The sequence below is a fragment of the Lucilia cuprina genome, chromosome 3 (assembly GCF_022045245.1).
Source record: "Lucilia cuprina isolate Lc7/37 chromosome 3, ASM2204524v1, whole genome shotgun sequence".
Lineage (NCBI taxonomy): Eukaryota > Metazoa > Arthropoda > Insecta > Diptera > Calliphoridae > Lucilia > Lucilia cuprina.
In genome coordinates, this window is record NC_060951.1 from 34,246,049 (window position 1) to 34,271,799 (window position 25,751).

Genomic DNA, 25,751 nt, shown 5'->3' on the forward strand with positions numbered 1-25,751 from the left:
CCGTTGTCAAGTCTACCCAGTGGATGAAAAACATCACCGTGAAATAAGGACGTTAACATGCTTTTAATAGACAGACAGACCGAGATCAATGATCAATGTTTTGATGTGTTACAAACGGTATGATTTTAAAATATTAATAACTAAAAAGAAAATTTGCTTAGGAGTTTAAAATCTCTTAAAATTTGTTACTTTTATTGAAGGCATTTATTTGATTATGTACTATCTTCCGAAAAAAAACACAAACAAATTTTATCTTCAATCAATAAATCATTTGTTGATAAGCTAATCATGTACATATATAGAAACTAATGAATCATTATAATGATCATTTGCAGTCACAAAAAAGGGTTTAATATTCATAAAAAGATCTTTAAAATATTAAGTAAATATTTATCTAGAACCTCTTATCTTATTTCACCATAAACAGGATTCAATTAAATGACTAGTCATACTAATACTAGTTGCATTATTGCAAATCATGCAATAAAAGCAAGTAGGTCGATTAGTCAGCAAAATTTTGTTTATTACATTTATAGAAAAAATTCTCGAGAGAATATTTTTAAGTGTTAAAATAATATTATATTTTAAAAGTTCTTGTTTTTACACTTTTTTCAGAATTTCTAAAAAGCCCCAGATATAAATTAAACAGAAAGGAAGTAATTAAAATATGGGAATTTTAAATACTATATAATCAAATTTTATAGGACCTGTTCCTGTAAATGTGAACGAAAATTTCAAAGATATTCTATCTTCAAAACATCAACAAAACTTGTTGTTTACAATATAAATTATTAAAGAACATGTTCTTTGTCATTTTGAGGTAAGGGATCATTATTTTGTTTAAGTTTTATAAACGTTTAATTTGACCCAGAAAGCATAATAACGCCGACCTAGGCTAAGTAAATATACAATGAGCTTTGAGTTTACGTTGAGATTTTTTTATCATTATAAATATATGAAAGAAATAAAAAAATAAATTGGATTTAAGCCAATATATAAGGTGAACAAAACATATAGGATATGATTCACTTATTTAGAGAATAGTTTTGGAACTAAGTGAAATATCATTTCGGGAAGAGAATTACTAAAATTTTAGATTACGAAGATGTCTGGGGCCATTAGGAATAAGAATTCCAAGAACATTCAAGCAGAAGCTTATAGCTTAAAGGACTTGAAAAGAGTATTTTTATAGATTGAAATACTAAATTATATTTCAGTTTTTTTTTTATATTTTGACTAATTTACCGACAAATCTTTAAAGTAGACAAGTATGAACTTGTTTATTAACTAGCCTATACAATAGTCTTATAATATGTCTATTTACTAATCTGCGGACTTGTCTTCTAGCGCTAGGCTGTTAACCAGTATATTGACAAGTTTATTGACTTGTCTAAGGACAGATTTATTAAAAAGCCTTTGAACGACTCCGTTGATTAGTCTATGAACTAATCGTTTGAATATTATTAGGAAGTTCAATGTAACTAAAAAATGTGATAAAAAGTTGTCAGTAAAATGTGCAATGTCTAACAATCGTGTTAACTTACAATTTTTCTTATGCAGCGTTGTCAGAAATGTCAATACAGACAATGTTGTAAGACAAAATTTGTAAGTTGACACTATTGCTAGACATTTTCTGCACATTTAACTGCCAACATTGTAACCCCACGGCGGCATGTTACCTTGGCGAGGCCTCCGCCTTGGTGTTATTGCAATTCCGGGGTATAAAGAAGTGGCCAATACCTCCAATCTGATCGGGACTGAAAAATTGGTTACAGGCTACTGCTTGGCTTAGTCCTTGCATAGATTGCCAGAGGTCAGACCAGAGCACCACATAATGTGGTACTACGGTTGACCAGTTGCCCGCAGGACTTCGCGGGAAGAGTAAGTGGCGGTTGAAAGACTGATGCATGATAATAGCCAATATTTCGGGATAAGTTCCGTGCTTTATGTGACGTATGTTTTTCTGTTTTGAATGTGTCATATGAATCAGATGTGTGCTGGGTTGAATGATGATGGATGAAAGGTATCTTATACATTTGATACCATTGAATTTTCCTTCCTTATCCAGATATGTTCAGAGTTTACTCTGTTTATATCAGAATTACCACAATATTTCCCTATGAGTAAGAACAATGTCTACGGCTTATTGATAGCTCGTACTTCGGTCTACCGGTTACGTCTCTATGTGCTGTTGTCGAATCAACAATGATCAGAGATTAGATAGCTCTAGTACTACAACAAAGTACTTGTGCATGGACCGGTCAGAGCCAATGTACAAAAATTGCCACCTGCGTTCTTCATTGAAGAACAAATTGGCGATGGTAAACCGTTCTCAAGTCTACCCAGTAGATGAAAAATACCACCGTAAGATAAGGCCGTCAAGGAAGTAGCTCACATTAAATCTCTCGAGTCGAGAATCTCGACATTCCTGCCAACATTGTTAGATCTTACAAACGTGTATACAAAGCTTAAAACTAACACCGATAACACGTTCCCACGACAATTGGATCTCCGCTCCGGAACGACCCGATTCTCAATCGACTAACGATTTTAAACTCAGCAACAGCTGCATCAAACGGAAGTTTTTTCTCTAGGAAAGAACATCCAGTTACAGCCAACCTGTTACAACAACAACACCGATCAGCTGATCATTAAAAAAATTAAATTCTTTCAAATTTGTCCATTAACTATTCAATGAAGTAAAAGTTTCTGATATATTCTTCTTTCCTTTGTATAAAAAAGTTTAATTATTCTTACAACTTACCTTTTATCTATTAAAAAATAAACGTTGAAAATTTTCCAAAAAAATAAAATTGTGAAATTCGTTTCACTATTGATTTCCTTTAGGCACCCTGTTTAATTGCACTATTTTCTTTTTTTATAACTTTTCTATCACAACTTTTTCGTCTGCAAAAAAGAAGGGAACAAATTGTTTGTTGTTATTGTAATTGTTTGGTGATTTGTTTTGTTTTTTTTTCAATTTTTTGGCAACGACAACAACAAAAGTAAAAATTGTACCAAAACAATAAACGTGTGGGATCGCGTAGTTGTAGTTAAAACAATTAAGAGTTATTGTATTGGAATTTGTTAAAAAAAAATAAAGAAAAGAATTTCACAATATTTTATTTAATATATTAAATCAAATAAATTGCTCTTTTTTTTAATTGTCATCGTGATTAAGTAAAAAATTAACAAAATTTTTATCTATTCAAGTTTTTTTTTTACTAAATTCATATAATTATAAAAAAAATGAAAACACACACTCTTACTAATTAACTTAAATGAAAAAAAATGTGCGAAGTAAAATAGAATTTTAAACTAATTTCTAACTAAAAACTTAAATGGTCTAATGATGACCTCACCCTAGTGTTTACTGATACAAAAAAAAAAAAAAAAACAAACCGAATTATTTCTGGTAAGTTTAAAATCTCCTTTTAAAAGGTTCTTTTTCTCTAGGGGAATGGTTATGTTTATATTTGTTAGGTACTCTTTATGGTTTTGTTCGTTCTTTTCTTTTTTTCTTCTTATTTTTACAAGGTACTTTTTTTCTATAATGTTCTTGTTGTTGTTACACTTTTGTATATGCAGAAGAAAAAAAATTGTCTCTATTATATTTTCTTGTTAGAAAAATGACCACAACACAAAATGTAAATTAAATCATTAATTACGTGAACCTTTTTTCCTTTTTAATAACAAATTCCACTTATAATTCCACAATAAGTTCGTTTTATTTATTATTATTGGCTTTTTTTTTATAAAATTTCGTTTTTAAGCACCTTTTTCCGCTTTAATGCAAAATTTTTTTTGCTTTATTTTATTTGTCTCACACCGCGTGTTTTTTTTTACGTTTTGAGTTTTAAATGTATGAGTATTTGTTATAATTTATATTCTTATTACAATTAAATTCACTTTCAGTAGCCACCGGTTTAATAATTTTCTATATATTGGTCTTGTATACTTTTTCTAATCGGATTTATTGTGCTTCTAAAACGTTACCGCACTCCAAAAATTCTGAAACATTTTGCTTGCTTCTCTGCGGTATTTATGTGTTTTTTTTTAGAAAACATGTGTTCGAACGGTGTTGGTAATTTAGCGCAATGGAAAATTTAAACGAAGGAAATTTATTTTAGCGGTTGAATATAATTGTAGCGATTTCTTAAGAGTTGCCGGTGTAAAAAAAAAACCTTACAAAAAATCAAGAAATAGTAAGCTCTACAATAACTAACTAACTAGCTAACGAACTAAATTACGAAATAACTAACTAACTAGCTATCTAACTAACTAACTAACTAACTAACTAACTAACTAACTAACTAACTAACTAACTAACTAACTAACTAACTAACTAAATAACTAACTAACTAAATAACTAACTAACTAACTAACTAACTAACTAACTAACTAACTAACTAACTAACTAACTAATTAACTAACTAACCAACTATTTAGCTAACTAACTAACTAACTAATTAAATAACTAACTAACTAAATCACTAAGTAACTAAATAACTAACTAACTAACTAACTAACTTACTAATTTACCAACTAACTAACTAACTAATTAATTAAATAACTAACTAATTAAAAATCTAACTAACTAACTAACTAACTAAATCACTAACTAACTAACTTACGAACTTACTAACTTACTAACTAACTAACTAACTAACTAATTAACTAAGTAACTAACTAACTAACTAACTAACTAAATAACTAACTAACTAACTAACTAACTAACTAACTAACTAACTAACTAACTAACTAACTAACTAACTAACTAACCAACTAACTAACTAACTAACTAACTAACTAACTAAATCACTAACTAACTAACTAACTAACTAATTAAATAACTAACTAAATAACTAACTAAATAACTAACTAACTAACTAACTAAATAACTAACTAACTAACTAACTAACTAACTAACTAACTAACTAACTAACTAACTAACTAACTAACTAACTAACTAAATAACTAACCAAACTAACCAAATAACTAACTAACTAAGTAACTAACTAACTAATTTACTTACAAACTATCTAACTAAATATCGAAATATCTAACTAACTAAATAACGAAATAACTAACTAATTAACTAACTAAATAATTAAGTAACTAACGAAATAACTATCTATCTAAATAACGAACTAACTAACTAAATAGGTAACTAACTTACTAGCTAACTAACTTACTAGCTAACTAAGTTACTAACTAACTTACTAACTGAATAACTTACTTAATGGCTAACTAACTAACAAACTAACTTCCCAAGTAACTATTTACATAACTATCTAGCTAACTACCCAACTAACTAATTACCCTAATCCTCATCGCAATGTATATAAAGGTCCTTCAGAATAATATCAAAAATAAAACAAAAATTGAGCATATATGAGCCAACCGGAGAAATAGACTCAATTCTTTAATGTTTTACTTTTGGTTGTCTACAACAAGTTTCCGATTATTGGAATTAGTTGTAACCTACAACTTGTTTGGAAGGGGTAATTTTTTTCTTTTTTACTTATTTTCGTTTTTTTCTAATTTTTACTTTTTTCAATTAAAAATGATGGGAGTATTTCCCTATTCCCTCCACCATATCAGCGCCTGAACTTGTAAGTCAATCGACTTTTATTTTCTTATCATATCATATCTATCGGTTAAATGCCTTCTCTTTAAATGTTTTAAACCAAAAAAAGTAACAATTGCATATTAAAGATTTTTTATTCATTTGTTTTATTAACTTTCCATTTGTAAAAATAACACACATTTCTCCGTCAACAATGTAGCCACACTATTCGCTGTAGTCAAGCCCAAAACTTCACCAGCATCTTCCAGTGTAATTAAATGCTGTTTACCTATACTAACTTGAGGTCCATTACGATTTCTTAAACCACTGGCAGTATCGTATTTTGTTTTATATAAAAATACATGACGATAAGATTCCGCAATTATGGCATAACCTAAATCAGGAGAACAATCCATAAACTTCTTTTGCTGCTTTGAGGCCTGCACATAACCAAATGCATGTAAATTGCCCTCATGACGTACTGACCATTCGTCGGGCTTTGAGGGATTGTATTGTTGTAGCCATAGGCAGCAATCGACATCTTGTCGCGTGGCTATAGCTAAGGGAAATCCTGGTCTGAGGGAAGTAGAGAAGAGAGGTGGTGAGGAGCCCATTATAATGTTATGGGTAATGGTTTTGGTGGGTAGATTAAAGCGAGCTGGAAAAATATTTGTTGTTATTAGTTCTTTTTGTTGTATTTGTATTAGTATTTTAATACTCACAAATATTTATCTCATCTTCTGCTGAGCCCAAAGGAAAATCACAATCTTCTATTGGTGCTTCTAGATTAGCTATGGGCTGCTGTTCCATGGGCAAAGAGTTTTCACCATTTTTATCATTATCTTCTTTAGGTCCCAAACCATTTGGCAATAATGAGGTCCATGGTAAGCCTGGAGTTTGTTTTATTAATGTTATTTGTAAGAAGTTGTTTTCCTGGAAGGGTAAATTTGTAAAGATTTTTGAGTAAATAGATAAATTTCCTTTAACTTACAATTGTCCATGTTGTTAAATCCAAATCAATTTTATCCAATAGCTCATGGTCCAATAACACTTCGTCATTACATTTTACTGTAATCTTGTTATGTTCACACTTAACGTTGTAATCGTTTTTAGCTTTTCCCTCCTTAACCTCAAATTTGATCACTAAATCTTCATCTGTCTGAGACCAAGTAAAACCTGAAACGTAATTGGCATCACCATCTACAGATTCTCCATGCAGCTGTGGTTTCTCCTCCTCTTTCTTCGGTATGTCTACACATTTTTCCTGTGACTTTTGAGATCTCCATTTAAACTCATGATTGGAACTTATTACAACAGATTCTGCTCGCGGTTCAAAGGCGCAATAATGTACTGAGCCTTTACCTTCTAAAGTATCCAAAATTTGAAATTTCCATACTTGATCTTCCAGTAACCATTTGCACCAATGTAAATAGAGAAAGTGATTAGTTGCCCCTGCAGGACTTATTGATTCAACGCGCTGTACATGTGCCAATATGATAGAAATTTGTTTTTGTTCTTGAATAATATCCAAACGAGCATCATATATAAGATAATTTTTTTCTTCCGATGCAAGGCCTTCGCCTTCAATTCGAGCTGAGGCCACTAATTTCCATTCTCCACCCTTTAAACGGTCTCCAGTTTCTAATAGTAATAAAGTTTTAACACCATCACAGATTAAGCTAAATTTCTCCGATAAAAACTTCAGACTGTAGTTATAATCTCCCTTCTGCTTACGACTATCGGCATTTTGAAATAAACGATAAACCACTTGCTGATGGTCTGGACGTCCTTTGTTTTCATCATATGCACAGCGAACAATTTCACCTGAGCGATTTATGAAATAGCAATTTGTTCTTATCCAGGGATCAACAGTAAGAAGATTTTGCATGGAGAATAATTCAGCATGCAGTAAAGAATATTGGTCATCATTGGCTTCTGCTTTTAGGGGAGAGGAAGTTAATTCTTGCCTTAATAAGGGCACAGGATCCAAGGATAGCTTATAGCCATCAAAATTGGTATTTATTAAATTACGATCTTGTCTTAATTCTACGATTTTAGGCATTTTTTTCTGAATAAACGTTTTAAAAAGTCGGTTTCTTGTGAAATTCTTTGCAATTGCCACGAAAATTAAAATGTAAACATTACGTAGGGTTGCATTTTATTTCATTGGCTGTGTTTAGTTAGCTCTCGAAAGAAACGCCGAGAACGTAAACAAAAAACGCGAAAAAACGTTTAAATATATTTTGTTTGCTTTCTTTAATTAAAATTATTGAAATTTTCATAATTTAATAGGTTTCTTTAAATCATTAATTACTCTGTTTTCTTTAAACACAAATAATGTGTTTTTATAATTCACACATTTTTTTGTGTTTTTTTATGTCTTAAAAATCCGCTCTCTTGGCCACACTAAACAGCTGTTCAAATCTGCAAAAAGAGACAAGTTGATGTCGTCCAATTTGACAAATTCCTTCAGTAAAATAATAAAATAAATAAAAAAACAACGCAAACGAGGAAATCAGCTAAAGAAACGAATATAATAACGTTATACAAATAATATCCTGTATTTATATAGTGCCAACTCCAGAGAAAGGAAGTGTATTGAAGAGCTAAAAGAGATAGAAGAAAAAATTGCAAACAAAAAGTTAAGCATTTAATGCCAAAATTACAAGTGAATTTGATAATTTAAAATTAAAGAGTTTTTTGGAAAAAGTAGCAACAAGTAAGAAAAAAATTTAAAAGATATAAATAGAAATTGATGCAATATTAAGAAGAAATCCAAAATAAAAGCTAAAAAAAACGCACATGCAAAACTAAATAAAAAGTGTCCCCAGCCAAGAAAACAGCCTCCGCCCTAAATAAGAAGAAAATTAAAATCGTGTATATATAGATATTTGTGTGTTTGTTTGTTGTTGTGTAAAAAAGGAGGGAATGTAACATTTCTTGTTGCTGTTTTTGGGGAATAAAATTAACCAAAAAAGAACATTTTACACAAAAAAGTAAAAACAAGTGAAAAATATAAGCAACGCGAATTTGCCAATAAAAACAAACAACAAAATAAAATTGCTAACAAAACGAAAAACAACAACAACTAAATTGATATAAAAGCTTAATTAACACGTCCTTGTCTAGTGTTAAAAATTCATTCATTCATTTTTTTTTGTGCCAACTATTGTCGTTCGTTCGTATACCTCTTCTCTTTTTGTACATAAAAAATACTCATCACATAAACATAAATTTTTGTTGTAGTTTATTGCACGTTGACGTACAAAATGGGTAAGTACACACACATACATAAATACACTTTGCACCTTTACAAATATATTCTTATTAACAAAAAATAGAAAAAAAGCGTAACGGAAATGTAAATTTTAATGTTAAATGCATATAACAATAATAACAAAATTGTAGTAGAAGGAAACTAAATTAATACAATTCCTTGACAGTTGTTAGTAGCTATTAAGCAGGAATGCCAGATCATGCAACTTAGATTATATTAAACTTCACTTGTTTCAGAATCCTGTCTGCTTATAAAAATTAATTCACAACCTTGGTTTTCTGGATTTTTAGGGTCCTTTATATTAGTGAACTAAACGCCCTAATCTCTTTACTCCGAGATTTTCATCAGTTCGAACACCTTTACTTTGTCGTTCTTCAGTTTGGAGAACATTCTTACAACCTCCTTGTTTAGCTGGAGGGAGCCAGATTACGAGATTGAGCATCGCTTTGTTCGGTACAAAATCATCCAAGTGAAAGTATTGATCTTCTTGGAATTTCTTTAGCGACGATTACTAAAAGACCTCAACCTTTGAGAACTCGTTAATACAATTTGTATCCACGATGAATCTCACTGGAGTCAACATTCTAAGCAAACGTTTCGTGATAAAAACTTGACTTCCAATTCTGTTATTAAAGCTCTAATAAGAAGATGTTATTATGATAAGAACATTTTTGTCCTCACCTTTGTTTATTCATTGAGTGACATTCTACTTGTAGGCGATGTTACTGACTATTTTTAGCTGGAACTTTCTTTATCTTCGATTAGATTCATAATGTGGTTTTAAAGAAAATTCGATACTCATCTCACACAGCTAAATATTTGACTAGATCCTCCTCGTCCCGCTCGTGGGGATACCATTGGCAGCATTCTTAGCAATCTTAAGGAGCGGTTTCTTGGGTAGTGATTAGAAGGTCGTGTTCTGATGGGGATCCAGTACTTTTATTTTGTTATTTTGTATCGGTATCTATATTCTGGTACACGAAAGAGCATGGCCGATCTGATACTATGTTAACTCCAATTTAGCCTTTCAGGTTCTCTTGGCTGCTACAAACCGCCTAAAACTTACAAGTGGTCTATGAATATGAAAGAAATTAAAAGATAAAAAGGAATAGTATTTAGAAGGATAATCTTTGGTCATAAAGGTTTTAAAGTTTGTTTGAAAAGGTAACAACTCTAATTTTTATTTAAGTTTCAACATTACCGCAAGTTGTTTCTATAAATGGTCAAATTTTTTCAAAACATTTTTGGAAATTTTTCATAAAAACTTAATGAGCTGCACAGGCATAGAACATTCAGTACATTTGTTCTCAGTCAATGGACTAATAACGTAGTCAGTATAATAGTCCATTGAGTAGTGAAAAACTTCTCTATGGAATATTCCAGATACTAGTTAATCGACTAGTTATTGACTACTCCAATAAAGTATTAAGTAGTTTTGTCAAAAGTACAGACATAAACAGCTCCATAGTCCATTAACTAGCCAATAGACTAGTCAGGAAACTAGTCTATTGATATTAGTCAATAGATTAGTCAACAGACTAGTCCCTGCCGTGACTATTAGGCTAATAGATTAGGTAGTTAGAAGTACATAGACCATCCCTTCTACAGGGTATATAATTATTAAATTTCATTAAACATAAATATTTTAACCCCATTTTCTCATTGTAAGGTCATACATAAAAATTATTTGTATGGAAGAATATCTATCGCATAAACGATTACCAGAGGTTGAGATAACGGACCTTAATCTGTTTGGTTATCAGTATATCAGGTCCTAGGTAAACTAAAAAGCATAAAAGAGGTGATTTTACTTAAAAACAGGATTTTTAAATATAATCTACAAAATAATCTAAAATAATATACAAATTACTGTTAAACTTGCAAATCTGGCAGCATTTCATACACGAATAACGGAACATAGCCGTACCTGTATGAGAGTGTTAAAAGAAAAAATCAAAAGAGAGTGAGAAAGAGAACTAGAATTTTAGCTAAATATAGCGGTTTTTTGAGACTATGTTTAATTTGCATATTTTCCTTTTGTTGTTATGTTTTGTTCCACTACTACTATTTATTTTCATCATGTGAATGTGTTGGACTATTTGTTTAGGAGCGTGATGTGAGTGTATGCGTCGTTGTTTTCATGTTTGTTTTTGTTTTATTTCCTTGTTTTTTTACACATGATTATCCTCGTTGCCTTGCCAACCAACAATTATTTATTCATGTTGTCGTTGCTGTTGTTGTTGTTGTATCTCCCTCCCCACCACTAGTCAAGTGATTTTTGTTTTTGACAATTGTCACCACCTCCCTGGGTATTTCTTTTTTTTCTAGTTCGTTTGTTCATCTGTTTCTCTAAAATCCTTTAGTAGTTGCAGTTTTTCTATCACACAGTAAAGTTGGATTTTTAAATTTAAATATTTATTTTACAACATAAAATTGTGCTTAAAAATAATATTGGAAAAAAAGGATGAAAAAAAAAATATCCTTCAAGTTATAATATTTAAAAAAAATTAATAGAAATACTAATTAAATGAACTACTTTAACAAATCGAATCTTTTCTAAAGAACTACTAAGAGTTTGTGTGTGTTTGTTTTTCATTATTTTCTAGATAACATCGAAATGCTTAAAGCTTTATATGATTTTCAAGCCGTCTATCCAAAAACCATCAGTTTTGATGAGGGTGAATATTTTATTTTATATCAGACCTCAGCACGTCAACGTAACTGGTGGCAAGTGGTCAGCATGAAGGGTAATATTGGTTTTGTACCCTCCAATTACGTAATGAAAATAAAGGTAAGTCTAAATATGAAATAAATAAATAACAACAAATACTACTACACATACAATGTCTGTTTATCGAATCTACTAACAGTCACTGGTGGCCTCCTTCCAGTATAAATATGTGGCCTGTTATTTTAAGCCAACATAATAATTATAATAACCCATAAAAACCAACATCCAAACCAACCTCCAAACTATCAGCACACCATCCAAACACCATATTAAACACTATTGGTTTTCATTATCAATTCCTGTGTGTGTCGTTTTTTCCGTTATTTAGAACAAATACTCGTAATTTTCATGGAATATTGTTGATTTTTTATCATATTTTTTTCTTTTGTAACAAGGAGAGGCCCTTGTCGTTGTTTTTTTTTTTTTTTTTTAAATTGTGCCAATCAATTGTTATTTGTAAATTTCTGTAAAAGAAAGCAAAACTTTTAGCAATGGGTAAAAAAAAATCATAACAATAGAACTGTTTAAAATACATTGTAATAGTCGTTGCATGAAACGTCATGCACAAGTGTTTTGTTTTCATAGAAAAATTGGGTTGATTATCTAAATTGTGTTTTAATGCAAAAATTCATTATTTTCCTTATTCATTATTCATACTAGAGAGTGCATAATAATAATAATAATAATATCAGCAATATTATTACATTATGATTTAAAGTATTATTGGAAAAATTTAAAAGTAAAAGTATTTTACTATTCAGTTTTGCACGCGTAGAATTGTTAGGTGTCCTACATTAGTGGTTGATTTAATGGTTTAAATATTGATTGGCATATGTGGAGGATAAGGATGGTGACCCAAAACTTTCTGTCAAAATATTGATCAGAATATCGTTTTTTTAATCACTATTACGGACTAAAGAAACTCTAGCAATTTAATCGTATTTTCAGCACATTGATATGTAGTTATATCGTAAACAAATCAGGAACCAATCTGCAGTTCAGGGTTTAATCTGGTGCTCATTATTTATGTTTAAACCACCATGGCTTTGCTACTTTTGTATTTATCCTATACACCACTATAGAGGGGAAGGAGTTATGTAGATGTTTGTAACGCACAATAAGTTCAATATTTCACTTCTCCTCTATACATGGCGAATATGCCAAATGAGGGGGTGGTAATATACGTTTGTGCTGATGTTTGTAACATACAAAAATATTGGTCCAATACCCACCTTAAAGTATACCGATCGATTCAGAATCATTTTTTGGGTCGATTAAGACATGTCCGTCCGTCCGTCTGTCCGGCTGGCTGTCCATGTAAACCTTGTGCGCAAGGTACAGGCCGCAATTTTTAAGATAATTTGATGAAATTTGTACTAAGCACAGGGATGAAGCCTATTGAAAATGGTTGAAATCGGTCTATTATTTCACCTAGCCCCCATACAACCGTACCTCCCGATTTGAACTTTTTATGCCGTAATTACGTCAAATATTCTATTATCTCTCTAAAAATTGGTACAAATAAGTTTTATATATGTATAAATGACACTGCAGATTTTCGTAAGGATTGGCCCTTATTTGACCCTAGCCTCCATACAGACCCTCCTTCAAAAAATGTCTTAAATGTCTAAAATTGACTTGTAACCGTTTGTATCGAAATGAAACTCAACAAAACTGTTATTTCTTTTCCCAAATTTACCGAGGATCGGCCCATATTTGACCTATATAAAGCCTCATTTAGAAATTTTGATTTTTTTTTATCAATAAATTGCTTAAATATTTTGGAATAATATTCAACATAAAAGTTTCTTTATAAAAAGTAAAAATTTTTAAAATATACTCATGGTGTAGGGTATTATATGGTCGGCCATGCCCGACTATACTTTCCTACTTGTTTTTCATAAAAATTGTTTTTGTATTTTCAAAAATTTTGTATGATCGGACATTATAATGCACATGATTAAGTCAGGACTCATGAAGTACAGATCCAAATGCGGCAATTAACCACAGAGCGGACGAGACGATATTTCCAAACGTTAAAGTTTTACTTCATAGTGTTATTATCGATTAGGTCGATTTAGATTTAAACAGTTGCAAGTTCAGTCGTAAAGTACTGAATAGAAACATTATGCTCCAAATGGTCTTCTTCTCTGTTCGTAGATTTCCTAAGAATGGACTGTGATGCTAAAATAATATCAAAGATCTTCCAATTTATCTTGTCATAATATGACTTTTCCAAATTAAATTCGAACAAATAACAACAATTTTTCCTACTGGGTTTCTGAAAGATTCCGAAAAAAGAACATTATAACAATATATTGTACTTGATCAGTATTTTATGAAATATCTGAATTTATGTTCGTTATAGTCTGAATCTGAATATTGGAAACCTCAGCTATTAACAATATCGAAGTGTCTTATATGAACATCTGCCATGTTGGCCTTATTTCACGGTTTTACTTTTTGAATTTACTGATGAGCTGATTATAAGACTCATCACCGTTCCATTGTGCTTCTTACACTTACAATTCATGGAAATGTTTCTGCCGGACCAAACACAAACACTAAGCTCAAGTACTTGAGCTCCCCGAGATGCTAAAACATCACTTTCGTTTACAACCATGCGGATAGGATGGCCTGTCTGTGTAAATCTGGTACGAACAAAGTAAACCTTTAATACACCTGGACAAGAAAGAAAAATTCAATGGTATCACTTGTATAAGATACATTTCATTTCATCCATTCATCACACTTCATTCGACACTCTCATAGAGAACAACATCCGACAGGTTGATAATACATTTGATCATCACCAGTTTATAGTGCCGGCAGACTAGAGGCACTGGGATTGAATATAATAAAACTTAGATGAGGATTTATTATCAAAGTAACAGGTTTCCGCGGGCGCTTTGCTGTAAAAATGAAACGAGATATTGGGTTGGGCAAAACCTTCGACTGTGGTCAAAAGTTTTTTATTTAATATAAGTCGACTCGCTATCGATCTCTACAATTTCACTATCGATCTCTACCATAGGTCGACAATACATTTGATTATCACCAGCTTTTCCCCGGGATTGCAATAAAACGAAGATGAGGGTCTTTTATAAAAGTATTATGTATCAACTAAACTTTTATCAAGGTAACTGCGATCGAAAGTTTAATCCAAGTCGAATCTCTACAACTAAAGCTTACAGAGCCATGATTTCGATTTTTCTTTGTGGTTTAAAATAATGAACGATGTGGACTTGGAAAATATTTTCTGCAGAATAGCGTTCCCTTTTTTAACAGTTAATCAAACCATCGATCTTTGTTGAGTAAACGTGTTATCAGTTGTTTTAGCGATGTAGGTTGATCAACTGGGATCTGTCATTTAGTTTTTTTAGACTTTTACTCGCGTTGTGCCTTTGATATGCATACGGATTATGTGAACTTTTAAAGGATACTTGTAATTGGACTATCCTTTTTGGCAATGTAGTTATCAGCCGAATTGACGATGTAAGTTGTTATGTAACAGACCAATGATACGCCATATGTTTCGATAATTTGTATTTTATATTTTAAAGGATTCTGGTAAATCGATTATCCTTTTTGAGAATATTATTATCAGTCGTCTTAATGATGTTCCTTTAAACATTTGACCTCCGGTAGGTTAGTGTTTAGTGTTCTAGTCTGGTATACCGGAGGTGGTGGGTTGGATTCCCTCCTAAAGGCACCGGTAAAGGGGAGCACAATAGGCCCGATAGAGGCCACCATTTAAAATAACTAACTTAGACGTTTGGTAGCGGTAGCGACTAAGCATGTTTTAAAATATATTTATAATTGGTCTATTCATTATATTACTAAAGAGAGGACAAAACATCAGCATGTACAATACATTCGATTTACACTGCTGGTCTTTGACCTTGAATATTTCAGTTTCAAGTGATATATCACATGACGATCATGTTATATAGATTCTGAACTTCATAATAAAGCTAATAAACTTGAATATATGTATTTGTTTAAACATTTAAATCATCTCTGATGTTTCTGAAAGTTTCTATCTAATGTCTTAAAACACAAGTAGTAATCCTCGCAAAAACTTAATTACAGAAAATATATTGTCCTTTCCTTGCATTCTAAAATATCTTGACAATGGAATAACATTCAGTTTTAACAACGAAAATAAAACAAAATGAAAACTATTTGGAATACTCTGGCTGGGTCACATTCAATCTTTTGTTTACATTTTGGCAAGCACTCAAAAAATTAACATGTTCACCAGCATCTACAGCATTTGGCCATTATTTTCTTTTAGTATACTAAATATATGTAATATTTTTTCATACAACAGGGAAATAGTAAGTTTTATTACGGAAAAATTATTTTTATGTGTTACGGTACACGCTGTATAGTAGTTGGCTTTTGGAGGTGTGCTGGAATTTAAAGGGGCAGTTTATTTTTTAAAAACTTAATGAGTGAATATTTTTCGAATGGATAACAAAACAGTTTTTAACGCTTTTATAATTGAGATTGAAATATCTAAATTTTTGAAGAATTTTAACAGTTCAGTAGTTTTTTTAAAGTTCAAAAGATTAACTTACTTTACTAAGGGCAAATTTTAAGGTGAAGGATTAGGGATTAAATTTATATTAATCCTCGAATGTTGTTTTTCAGTACTCAATTAGTTAATTTTGTTTGCTAGTTTAAGCGCCCAATAGTAATGGTTTAAACTTGAGCAAGAAATGCAAAAGTGTAAACAACTGATGCAAAAAAATTTAATACAATTTTTAGTAAAATAAACATTATACTGTTTGATTTATCGATTAGTATAAATTATAGGGACTACACAATATATTTTTGTCTTAAATTTAAGTTTTTATTAATTTTTAAAACATACATTGTTTTGACAACAAACATTGACGTTTTCTGTTGTTTTGTATGGCCACACAGCGAAGTTTAATCCTGTACTCAAAAACATCAAAGGGGATTAACTTCACAATCAATTTATTTTTAGATTACTTAATCTGATAATTAATTAGCAATTAATTGCCAACTCAAAAACCCGCTCTAAAAGAGTTGTATTTTGCTTTAAGCATTTACACTTTTTGAAAAAGATCCATTAGTTAAAACATCCTGTTTGTTTTCCTACCTTAATAGAAAAAAATACCTAAACTACAATTATAAAATCCTTTAAACATTTCCGTTATGTTGCCAAAAATAATACCTAAATCTTCTGCAATCCATGTATTTTTTTCACATATTAAAAAAAGCGTGTCAGTTTTGTACTAAAGTTCATCTTTAAAAATGAGAGTATTGTGCCATAGTTGTGTTATTTAAAATGATTTAAATGGAAATGTTTGGTTAGTTTATTGTAATTCTTTGTACTAAGTTTTTTGTTGTTATTTTAGTGAAAATATTCTCAAAAGCCCCATTTTAATAAAGTAAAAATAACCTCAATTAAACCACAAAATGAACAAATAAAAGGACTCTTACACGCAAAACGGTAAACAAAACAAAATGGATAAATAAAACAGAAACAAATGACGCTGCTGTTGAAAGTAACAGTATAGAATGTACATGTATTATGTTTTTGACACAACACCACATACTCTAGATTTATAAATGCTTTAAGCAAAACTAAAACTAAATGTACAGGTTAAACTAAGGGTTAAGTTGAAAACTTAAAATACGCTACTTTTGTTGAGTGTTGAAATGAGTTGCATTTAAATGTACTAGAAGATGTACATAAGTAGTTTGGAGTGTGTCGTTAAAAGGAAGCTGGAAAAATGCTTTACTTTAGAGTTTTACTTAACTTGACAGTCCTTGGATGTTAGGCATAGAATCATTTCAATATCTCTGCCTCTGAGACGACTCTCTGATGGTTACATACTTAGATGATAATAACAATCAAATATTTCCAATAAGTATTTTAGAAGTAGATTCTTCCCAGTTCTTCGTATCAAGTCCTCGATTCTCAATAACCACGTCCTTCCAACTGAGTTTTCTTTGTTCACATAGCTTCTTTTTTTAACCACATTTTGTGCAAAACATGGCCTGGTCAACGCAATCACTGCATTTTAATACTTTTAGCCATGTCAATATCAGTATACAGCGCATAGTTAGTTTGTTTGACAAATACATCAAATCCGAAGAAATGCTCATAGGCCTCTACCGGGCCTATTGTGCGCTCCTTAACCAGTGCCTTAGGTCGGAATCAAACCCATCACCTCCGTTCTACTAGACTAGAACACTAACCTAGCGGATGCCACTATACAGCTCATATAGAAGATGGATTTCTCATATCTGCTCCTTCCAATGGAGTTTAGATCGCTCTAGCCTGGTCAACACAAACGTATTTTTATCGTTAAACTATGCCATATTTCATGAAAAATTTGTACGACGATATACTTTACGTTAGCGATTTATAGTCTATCTACTTTAGGGGGTTTGTGCTGATGTGTGTAACGCACAATAATATTGGTCCTATACCAACCTTAAAGTATACCAATCGACTGAGAATCATTTTCTGATAATTCAATGAAATTTGGTACATGATTTTCTATTGTACCAGGGACGAAGTCTATTGAAAGTGGTTAAGATAGGTCCATTATTTCACCTAGCCCCCATACAACTGAAACCCCCGAATAGGGCTTGTAAACCTTGTAATCAAACTATAGTGGCAATTTCATCATAGACATGATGACTCTCACAAATACTATAATTATAGGGCCTAATATATACCAAGACCCAATGAAAAGGCCCCATCTAAATTTCACTTAAATGTCCAAAATTTTATTAAAAAAAGTATCTAAAAATTTAGAAATAGCAAAGTTTCCACATGTGATTTGTGCCTTTAAAGGAATGAAATTAGATCGTTAATCAATTAGAAAAGAACCAAACTTACCAACTAGTGGATCTATAGTTTCCCAATGAAGATACTTAATGCAGAATCCATTGGAGTGCTTAGAGGCTCTCTTCCTTGATCTCAATTAATACCAAAAGTTCAGACACAACTATGTTTTTGTTTCTCCAACTATCGTGACTGGAAGATAAGCATTAAATATTGAACTAACTAATGTTGGAATGCATTCATAAAAGCCATTAATTCATCGATTACAGAAAACCTTATGATGAGAGATCTTTGCAGATATAATGTCTGTTTATATCATGTAATTTCTATTCTTTTTGTATTACCCATCATGTGCTTAGTTGACTACATTTCCCTGAACGCTGTAGGGGCACTCAAATAAAATGCAAAATAAATATATACAAACAGTGAAGCAATTTAAAACTATTACGTGACACTACTAAATCACTTAATTGTCACATGGTTTCTCGTTCATTCTCGATGAGGAGAATACTTTGCCAGGCACTGTTTTTGTTAAGAACAGCAGAAAAACATTTGAATTGTTTTACATTTTTGTTGTGTTTTGTTATGCTTTCTTTTACGTTTTTGGTCTACTAAGTCCACGATGTACATTAATATAAACATCAGCACAAGTGTTCCTACTCGTTGCATCCAAAACACATGTGTGTTTGGATGGAGTGCTATTGTCCTGTAACAAAAGTCAATTTGTGCATTTTAACACAATATTTTTTTTAACTATTTAATTTTATATGAACAGAGAAAAAAGTTTATAATTTAGAGGAAATCGATTGTGTGAATGTAGGTGCAATCGATGTCAAAATAAATCTGTGGTTAAATGGAAAGAAATGAAATTGTTTAATGAAAAGCTGAGGAAACAATTTCATAAGCAATTATTTTGAAGAAATTGATATATAGATAGATAGATAGACAGACAGACAGACAGACAGACAGACAGACAGACAGACAGATAGATAGATATATAGATATATAGATATATAGATATATAGATATATAGATATATAGATATATAGATATATAGATATATAGATATATAGATATATAGATATATAGATATATAGATATATAGATATATAGATATATAGATAGATAGATAGATAGATAGATAGATAGATAGATAGATAGATAGATTGATAGATAGATAGATAGATAGATAGATAGATAGATAGATAGATAGATAGATAGATAGATAGATAGATAAATAGATAAATAAATAGATAAATAGATAGATAGATAGATAGATAGATAGATAGATAGATAGATAGATAGATAGATAGATAGAAAGATAGATAGATAGATAGATAGATAGATAGATAGATAGATAGATAGATAGATAGATAGATAGATAGATAGATAGATAGATAGATAGATAGATAGATAGATAGATAGATAGATAGATAGATAGATAGATAGTTAGATAAATAGATAGATAGATAGATAGATAGATAGATAGATAGATAGATAGATAGATAGATAGTTAGATAGATAAATAGATAGATAGATAGATAGATAGATAGATAGATAGATAGATAGATAGATAGATAGATAGATAGATAGATAGATAGATAGATAGATAGATAGATAGATAGATAGATAGATAGATAGATAGATAGATAGGTAGATAGATAGATAGATAGATAGATAGATAGATAGATAGATAGATAGATAGATAGATAGATAGATAGATAGGAAGATAGATAGATAGAAGATAGATAGATATATAGATAGATAGATAGATAGATAGATAGATAGATAGATAGATAGATAGATAGATAGATAGATAGATAGATAGATAGATAGATAGATAGATAGATAGATAGATAGATAGATAGATAGATAGATAGATAGATAGATAGATAGATAAATAGATAGATAGATAGATAGATAGATAGATAGATAGATAGATAGATAGATAGATAGATAGATAGATAGATAGATAGATAGATAGATAGATAGATAGATAGATAGATAGATAGATAGATAGATAGATAGATTGATAGATAGATAGATAGATAGATAGATAGATAGATTGATAGATAGATAGATAGATAGATAGATAGATAGATAGATAGATAGATAGATAGATAGATAGATAGATAGATAGATAGATAGATAGATAGATAGATAGATAGATAGATAGATAGATAGATAGATAGATAGATAGATAGATAGATAGATAGATAGATAGATAGATAGATAGATAGATAGATAGATAGATAGATAGATAATAGATAGATAGATAGATAGATAGATAGATAGATAGATAGATAGATAGATAGATAGATAGATAGATAGATAGATAGATAGATAGATAGATAGATAGATAGATAGATAGATAGATAGATAGATAGATAGATAGATAGATAGATAGATAGATAGATAGATAGATAGATAGATAGATAGATAGATAGATAGATAGATAGATAGATAGATAGATAGATAGATAGATAGATAGATAGATAGATAGATAGATAGATAGATAGATAGATATATAGATAGATATATAGATAGATAGATAGATAGATAGATAGATAGATAGATAGATAGATAGATAGATTAAATTCATTAGATGTCTTCCTATCCACTCTGCTTCAATTCCGTCATTCAGTCTTTAACAATATTCACACAAAAAACAATTCAAATCTAAAAAGCTTTCTGTACATTTTTATTTACGTTCTACTTTGAATCCCTCAATATTAATTATTCTATTACAAGGATTTTTCCTTCCCAAACGTAAAAGCAATTAAAGTGTTGTTGCAAATTTTATATTTCAAATTTAAATTGTTTATGCTGCAGGCATATATGATGTATTCGTTTTTTTCATTTACTGATGTATTTAAAATTCTGCCTTGGTGAAAAATTAAAATCCTGCAACTATATCTGTAAAAGTCAGCAAATAAATAGAGAAAGTCAAAGGAATACTTTCTATCTTAAATAATTTCCTTTTAGTGTTGATAAATATTACGAATGCAACAATAATTTAAAGTACAACAAAACATGTCAATAACCTTAAACTACATTTTTAAAAGAAGAAAAAAAAAAAACTTAGAATGATTGAGATTGTTTTTACAAGTAATTAACATGAATTTAAAAGCCATAGACGACGGCATATATGCACCACATAAAGCTAAGATCTATCTTGTATCTCTCCCTTTTGTACACTTACTCTGTGTGATGTCAACAAGAAAATTGTTTCAATTTTGTCCCAAGGAAATTGATTTTTAACATAGACACGTACAATTTATACAAAAACTCACAAACACACACGCTCTTATTAACGAGGTTAGATTGAAAAGGTATTTAGAAAGGACTAATAAGCTTTAGTCATAGTTGCATGTCCTGATCATATTTTAATTAAAATCTGATAGTAAATGACTTTATGTTGCCAAAAGTTGTTGGAATAAGTAGATTAAAAAAAATTTACTTTTGATTACGGTTAAATATGAATGAAGTCTCCTTATTCTTCAAAACTTTTCCGTTTGCCCTTATTTTTTATTTAGTCTTAGAGGAAGGAAGCAAAAAAGAGCAACTATGAACATATAGGAAAAGAATTAATTTAACACATTTGTCACAGAAATAAACATTTTATAAAAAAGTTTTCTTTTATATCAAAAAAAAAAAAAAAAGGAACACTGACTAACTACAAGTCCTTGTATAGATGTGGTTTAGTTTGCAACTATTTATACGTATATTGTAAAAAAAAGAATAACATCAACTGAATAAATTGTTGGACATTCTCATTATAATTGTTGTAATCACTGAAACATGCATGCATTTAGTTCACAGGCTTCCCAAACCCAGAAACAAGCACTTAAGTTTATAGGATGTGGTGGTGGTGCATCAGAGAAACTTAAAAAGTCATTTATTGAGTATATGCTTTGATTACAAAGAAGAGTAATAAAGGAGAACTTCTATGGTTAGGAAGGAATAATTAAAATATTGATAAATTTTGTTAAGCAAAGCTACCCAATGATCATTTTAAGTCGTATATAAACGTAAGAAATTTTAGTTAAAATAAAAGCCTTTGACAAGCTTTAGTATACCGTTTCGTCAAATTTCGTCTAGTCCTATCAATAGTCCTTTTTGAGATCTTTTAGGTTCTCACAGGTAGCCGATTTCGGCTTTACATTTGCATTTGACAGAGATGTCAAATTTGACAGTTCAAAAACACTAAAATCAGCTTTTTTGAAATGGTTCCGGTAGAAAGAGAATAGAGTCTAATACTTTGCATAATTTGTGACTTGGGTTGATCTCTTCGTAAGAGTACCTGTAAGAAAAGAAAAAGAGAGATAGTGAAGAGTGAAAAAACAGAGACAGTAGCAAAGAGAAATAGAGAATGAGGAGTAAGATTGTTGAGAAAGAGAAAAAAACTAGGCCAGCTGCCGTGGATGAATAGTGTGAGTATTGGACTCACACACACCAAAGTAGGCTGATCCAAGCGCCCGAAATCGGGTCTCCGCCAAAGCAAGACAATCGCAGAGAAGATGAGCAATAGTGTCTTCTTCATCCTCGTTTTGACAACTTCTACTATAATCGTTAAACAGGAGACCAATGCGTCTAGCATGGTTACCAAATTTATAGTGGCCAATGATAACCGATATCAGCTTACTTAGCTGCGGTCTTTGCAGACCAAGAAGAAGATATGTGGATCCATTTTTGGCAATAGCGCTCTAGACGTTAAGCACAATTTGTCGTGAGCAAGGCAGAGGCATTTTCAGTGATCTGCCTCTTTATTGCTAGTAGTGTAATAACGCAAAACTGATCTTTTTTAGTCTGTTAAGCATGGTGTCAGCTCTTGCATAGGAGTCAGCAATACTATTGCCATACCGCGTACCTTTACCCAAATTAGGGTGATGTTCGAATGTCTCGGCATTCGACACCAATTAGGGATTTAATAGCAGCTTAACTATCGGTATAAATTCTGATATCCCTGTTAGATATCCAATAGTACCTAAGCCAACTTAACGCCCTCTTTATCGCCGATATTTCAGCATGAAGGATATTACATTCATCATTAAGTCGGAAGGAGATTTTCGTTTCAAGTTCCTTAATAAAAATGCCACCACCAACTCCTTTCGTCGTCTTGGATCCGTCTGTGTACACTCGGAAACAATTATTTGGTGGAAGGAGAGATTCTTGAGACTTTGAAGAGATATAATATCGGAATTTTCTCACTAGAAATCATTTGCAATTTATAAAATTTTATTATGAAAGTTCACGTTACGCCAATTTTGGTTGAACAAAGAGCCGGCTACTGGAAATAACATCGATCATGCGTCTATTTTGGAAAACATTTCATGTACTACTATTAACATTGATTACTGCTCCAGCACTCTCCTTTTTGATGGATCTAAATCTATAAAGATTATAGGTGGTGGATTTAATATTCTCGTTTTAGAAACGTAATGGGCATAGAGTCACTCAGGATGTAATTGTAGCCATAAAAATGTGTCTTAATATGAATGCAAGCATTTGAATCTATACTGACAGCAACTCTTTTTGTATAACTGTACATATTGTACAACTTCGAGGATCTCTGGAATATCGAGCCGCGAGTTTGACCTACAAATGTTTAGAAACTAGAATACTATAAAGAGCAAAGCATGAAATAAACTAGATAGTTATTAGAATTGTATAAATACAGAGAATTGTGCAAGAATGCCAGTAACTTTGGTATTATAGAGGACCTTGGTGGCACGAACTAAAAAAAGATATTCTATAAAAGACTGTACTATATAAATATTTATTACTGTCCAATGGCGAAAGAGAATAGTAAAGTAATGGGTAACCCGCTTCTGATCCGTATTTGTACTTTCCATTATCTGTATGACAATTTTTCCAAAGCTTATTTTAACTCACATCCTAGACATATTCCCTTACCTATTAACCTGCTGCAAGGCTATCATCAGTTTGCAAAAAAAAAAAAAAATGTTAATCAAAACTTTCACTGAGTCTCATTAAAAACTTGAATAATTAACACATAATATCTGTAATTTAAATTGTTTTAACAATAATTTATTTAAAATATACATATAACCTCTAAAAACCTCTATTCAATAAGAAGGATCAGTGTATAACGAAAAACATGTTAATTGCCATAAATCCTTTAAAACGATGGGTATCAAAATGAAATCCGTCAAAAAAAAAAACAACATTCTTAAAAACAAAACCAGAGATGTCCTTCCATTTTAACTAAATTTTATAGTAAACTTATGTGATAATCCTTTCGCACTGTGTATGTCAGCATTTTGCAATATATGTGTGTGTATATGAGATAAAATTAAAAAAAAATATATAACGTATCTCTGCCAATAGGGATTTGTTGCTTTTTCATACTATCATTTGTGTTGTTTTTGTACATCAGGCATGGAAATTGTAGAATTTTTTAGTAATTTTTAACATCGAAAACTTACGGATTACCCTATGACATATAAACATTTTAAAAATTAGAAACTTTTTTTCATAACAGACTAGTCTATAAGTTCAACTAGAATAGACAATTGACTAGTCCATTAGATATACGCTAGCTCAGCCGAGTCCACAGATTTGATCATAGCATAGTTCACAGATTAGTTTATGGACCAGCTATTAGAATAGGTTATAGACTACTGCATAGAATAGTCCATTAATGACATCAATCCCTAGATTAGTCAACATAATTATCAATATATTTATAAGATTCTAATTAATTGACTAGTAAACAGGCCGTTCAATGCTAGTCAATTGGTTACTAGACAAGGGTAGTTAGTTATTTGGTAAGTTAGTTGGTTAGTTAGTAAGTTAGATAGATAGATAGATAGATAGATAGATAGATAGATAGTTAGATAGTTAGTTAGTTAGTTAGATAGATAGATAGATAGATAGATAGATAGAAAGATAGAAAGATAGATAGATAGATAGATAGATAGATAGATAGATAGATAGATAGATAGATAGATAGATAGATAGATAGATAGATAGATAGATAGATAGATAGATAGATAGATAGATAGATAAATAGATAAATAGATAGATTGATAAATTGATAAATAGATAGTTAGTTAGTTGGTTAGTTAGTTAGTTGGTTGGTTGGTTAGTTATTTTGTTAGTTAAGGAGTGAGATCGAAAAATTCTTAACATACATATATGTTTATAAAAAAGAAACCACTAAACTAACAGCTTTATTTTTTTATTTGATTCAAATTATTATTACAATTTACCAAAAAAAAAAATATTTTTATAGTTTTAATCACTAGTGATGAAATTTTGAACCCTTTTCGGAAACCCTTCCATTAACGTTTTTATAGTGCTTTCTGTCACTTTGCTC

At 30.7% G+C, this 25,751-nt stretch overlaps 3 protein-coding genes across 8 annotated transcripts in view; 1 reads left to right on the plus strand and 2 right to left on the minus strand.

The window, feature by feature from the left end:
- Positions 1-4,038, minus strand: part of LOC111685268 (glutamate--cysteine ligase) — a 36,787-nt gene extending 32,749 nt beyond the window's left edge. Inside the window, exons 1-2 of one of the 6 annotated variants that reach the window (XM_046946093.1) lie at positions 3,403-4,038; positions 2,765-2,907 (exon numbers count right to left, since the gene is read on the minus strand). The gene's annotated coding sequence lies outside the window, so the exon portion shown is untranslated. Of the gene's footprint in view, positions 1-2,764; positions 3,013-3,402 lie in introns of those variants that run through there. The other 5 variants (XM_023447524.2, XM_046946089.1, XM_046946088.1 and 2 more) reach the window with 5 other exon arrangements.
- Positions 4,039-5,705: 1,667 nt separating this feature from the next.
- On the minus strand, positions 5,706-7,703 carry LOC111685265 (nudC domain-containing protein 1). The gene is made up of 3 exons (XM_023447521.2): positions 6,561-7,703; positions 6,292-6,502; positions 5,706-6,227 (listed from the first exon to the last, which is right to left on the minus strand). The coding sequence occupies exons 1-3, from the start codon at positions 7,629-7,631 to the stop codon at positions 5,740-5,742; spliced, it is 1,770 nt and encodes a 589-aa protein (XP_023303289.2). The 5' UTR covers positions 7,632-7,703; the 3' UTR covers positions 5,706-5,739.
- A 263-nt stretch (positions 7,704-7,966) lies between these two features.
- On the plus strand, positions 7,967-11,858 carry LOC124418807 (cytoplasmic protein NCK2-like). Its single transcript, XM_046946301.1, has 2 exons — positions 7,967-8,842; positions 11,453-11,858. Exons 1-2 carry the CDS (start codon positions 8,839-8,841, stop codon positions 11,656-11,658), a joined length of 210 nt encoding a protein of 69 aa, XP_046802257.1. The 5' UTR covers positions 7,967-8,838; the 3' UTR covers positions 11,659-11,858.
- The last annotated feature ends 13,893 nt before the right edge of the window (positions 11,859-25,751 follow it).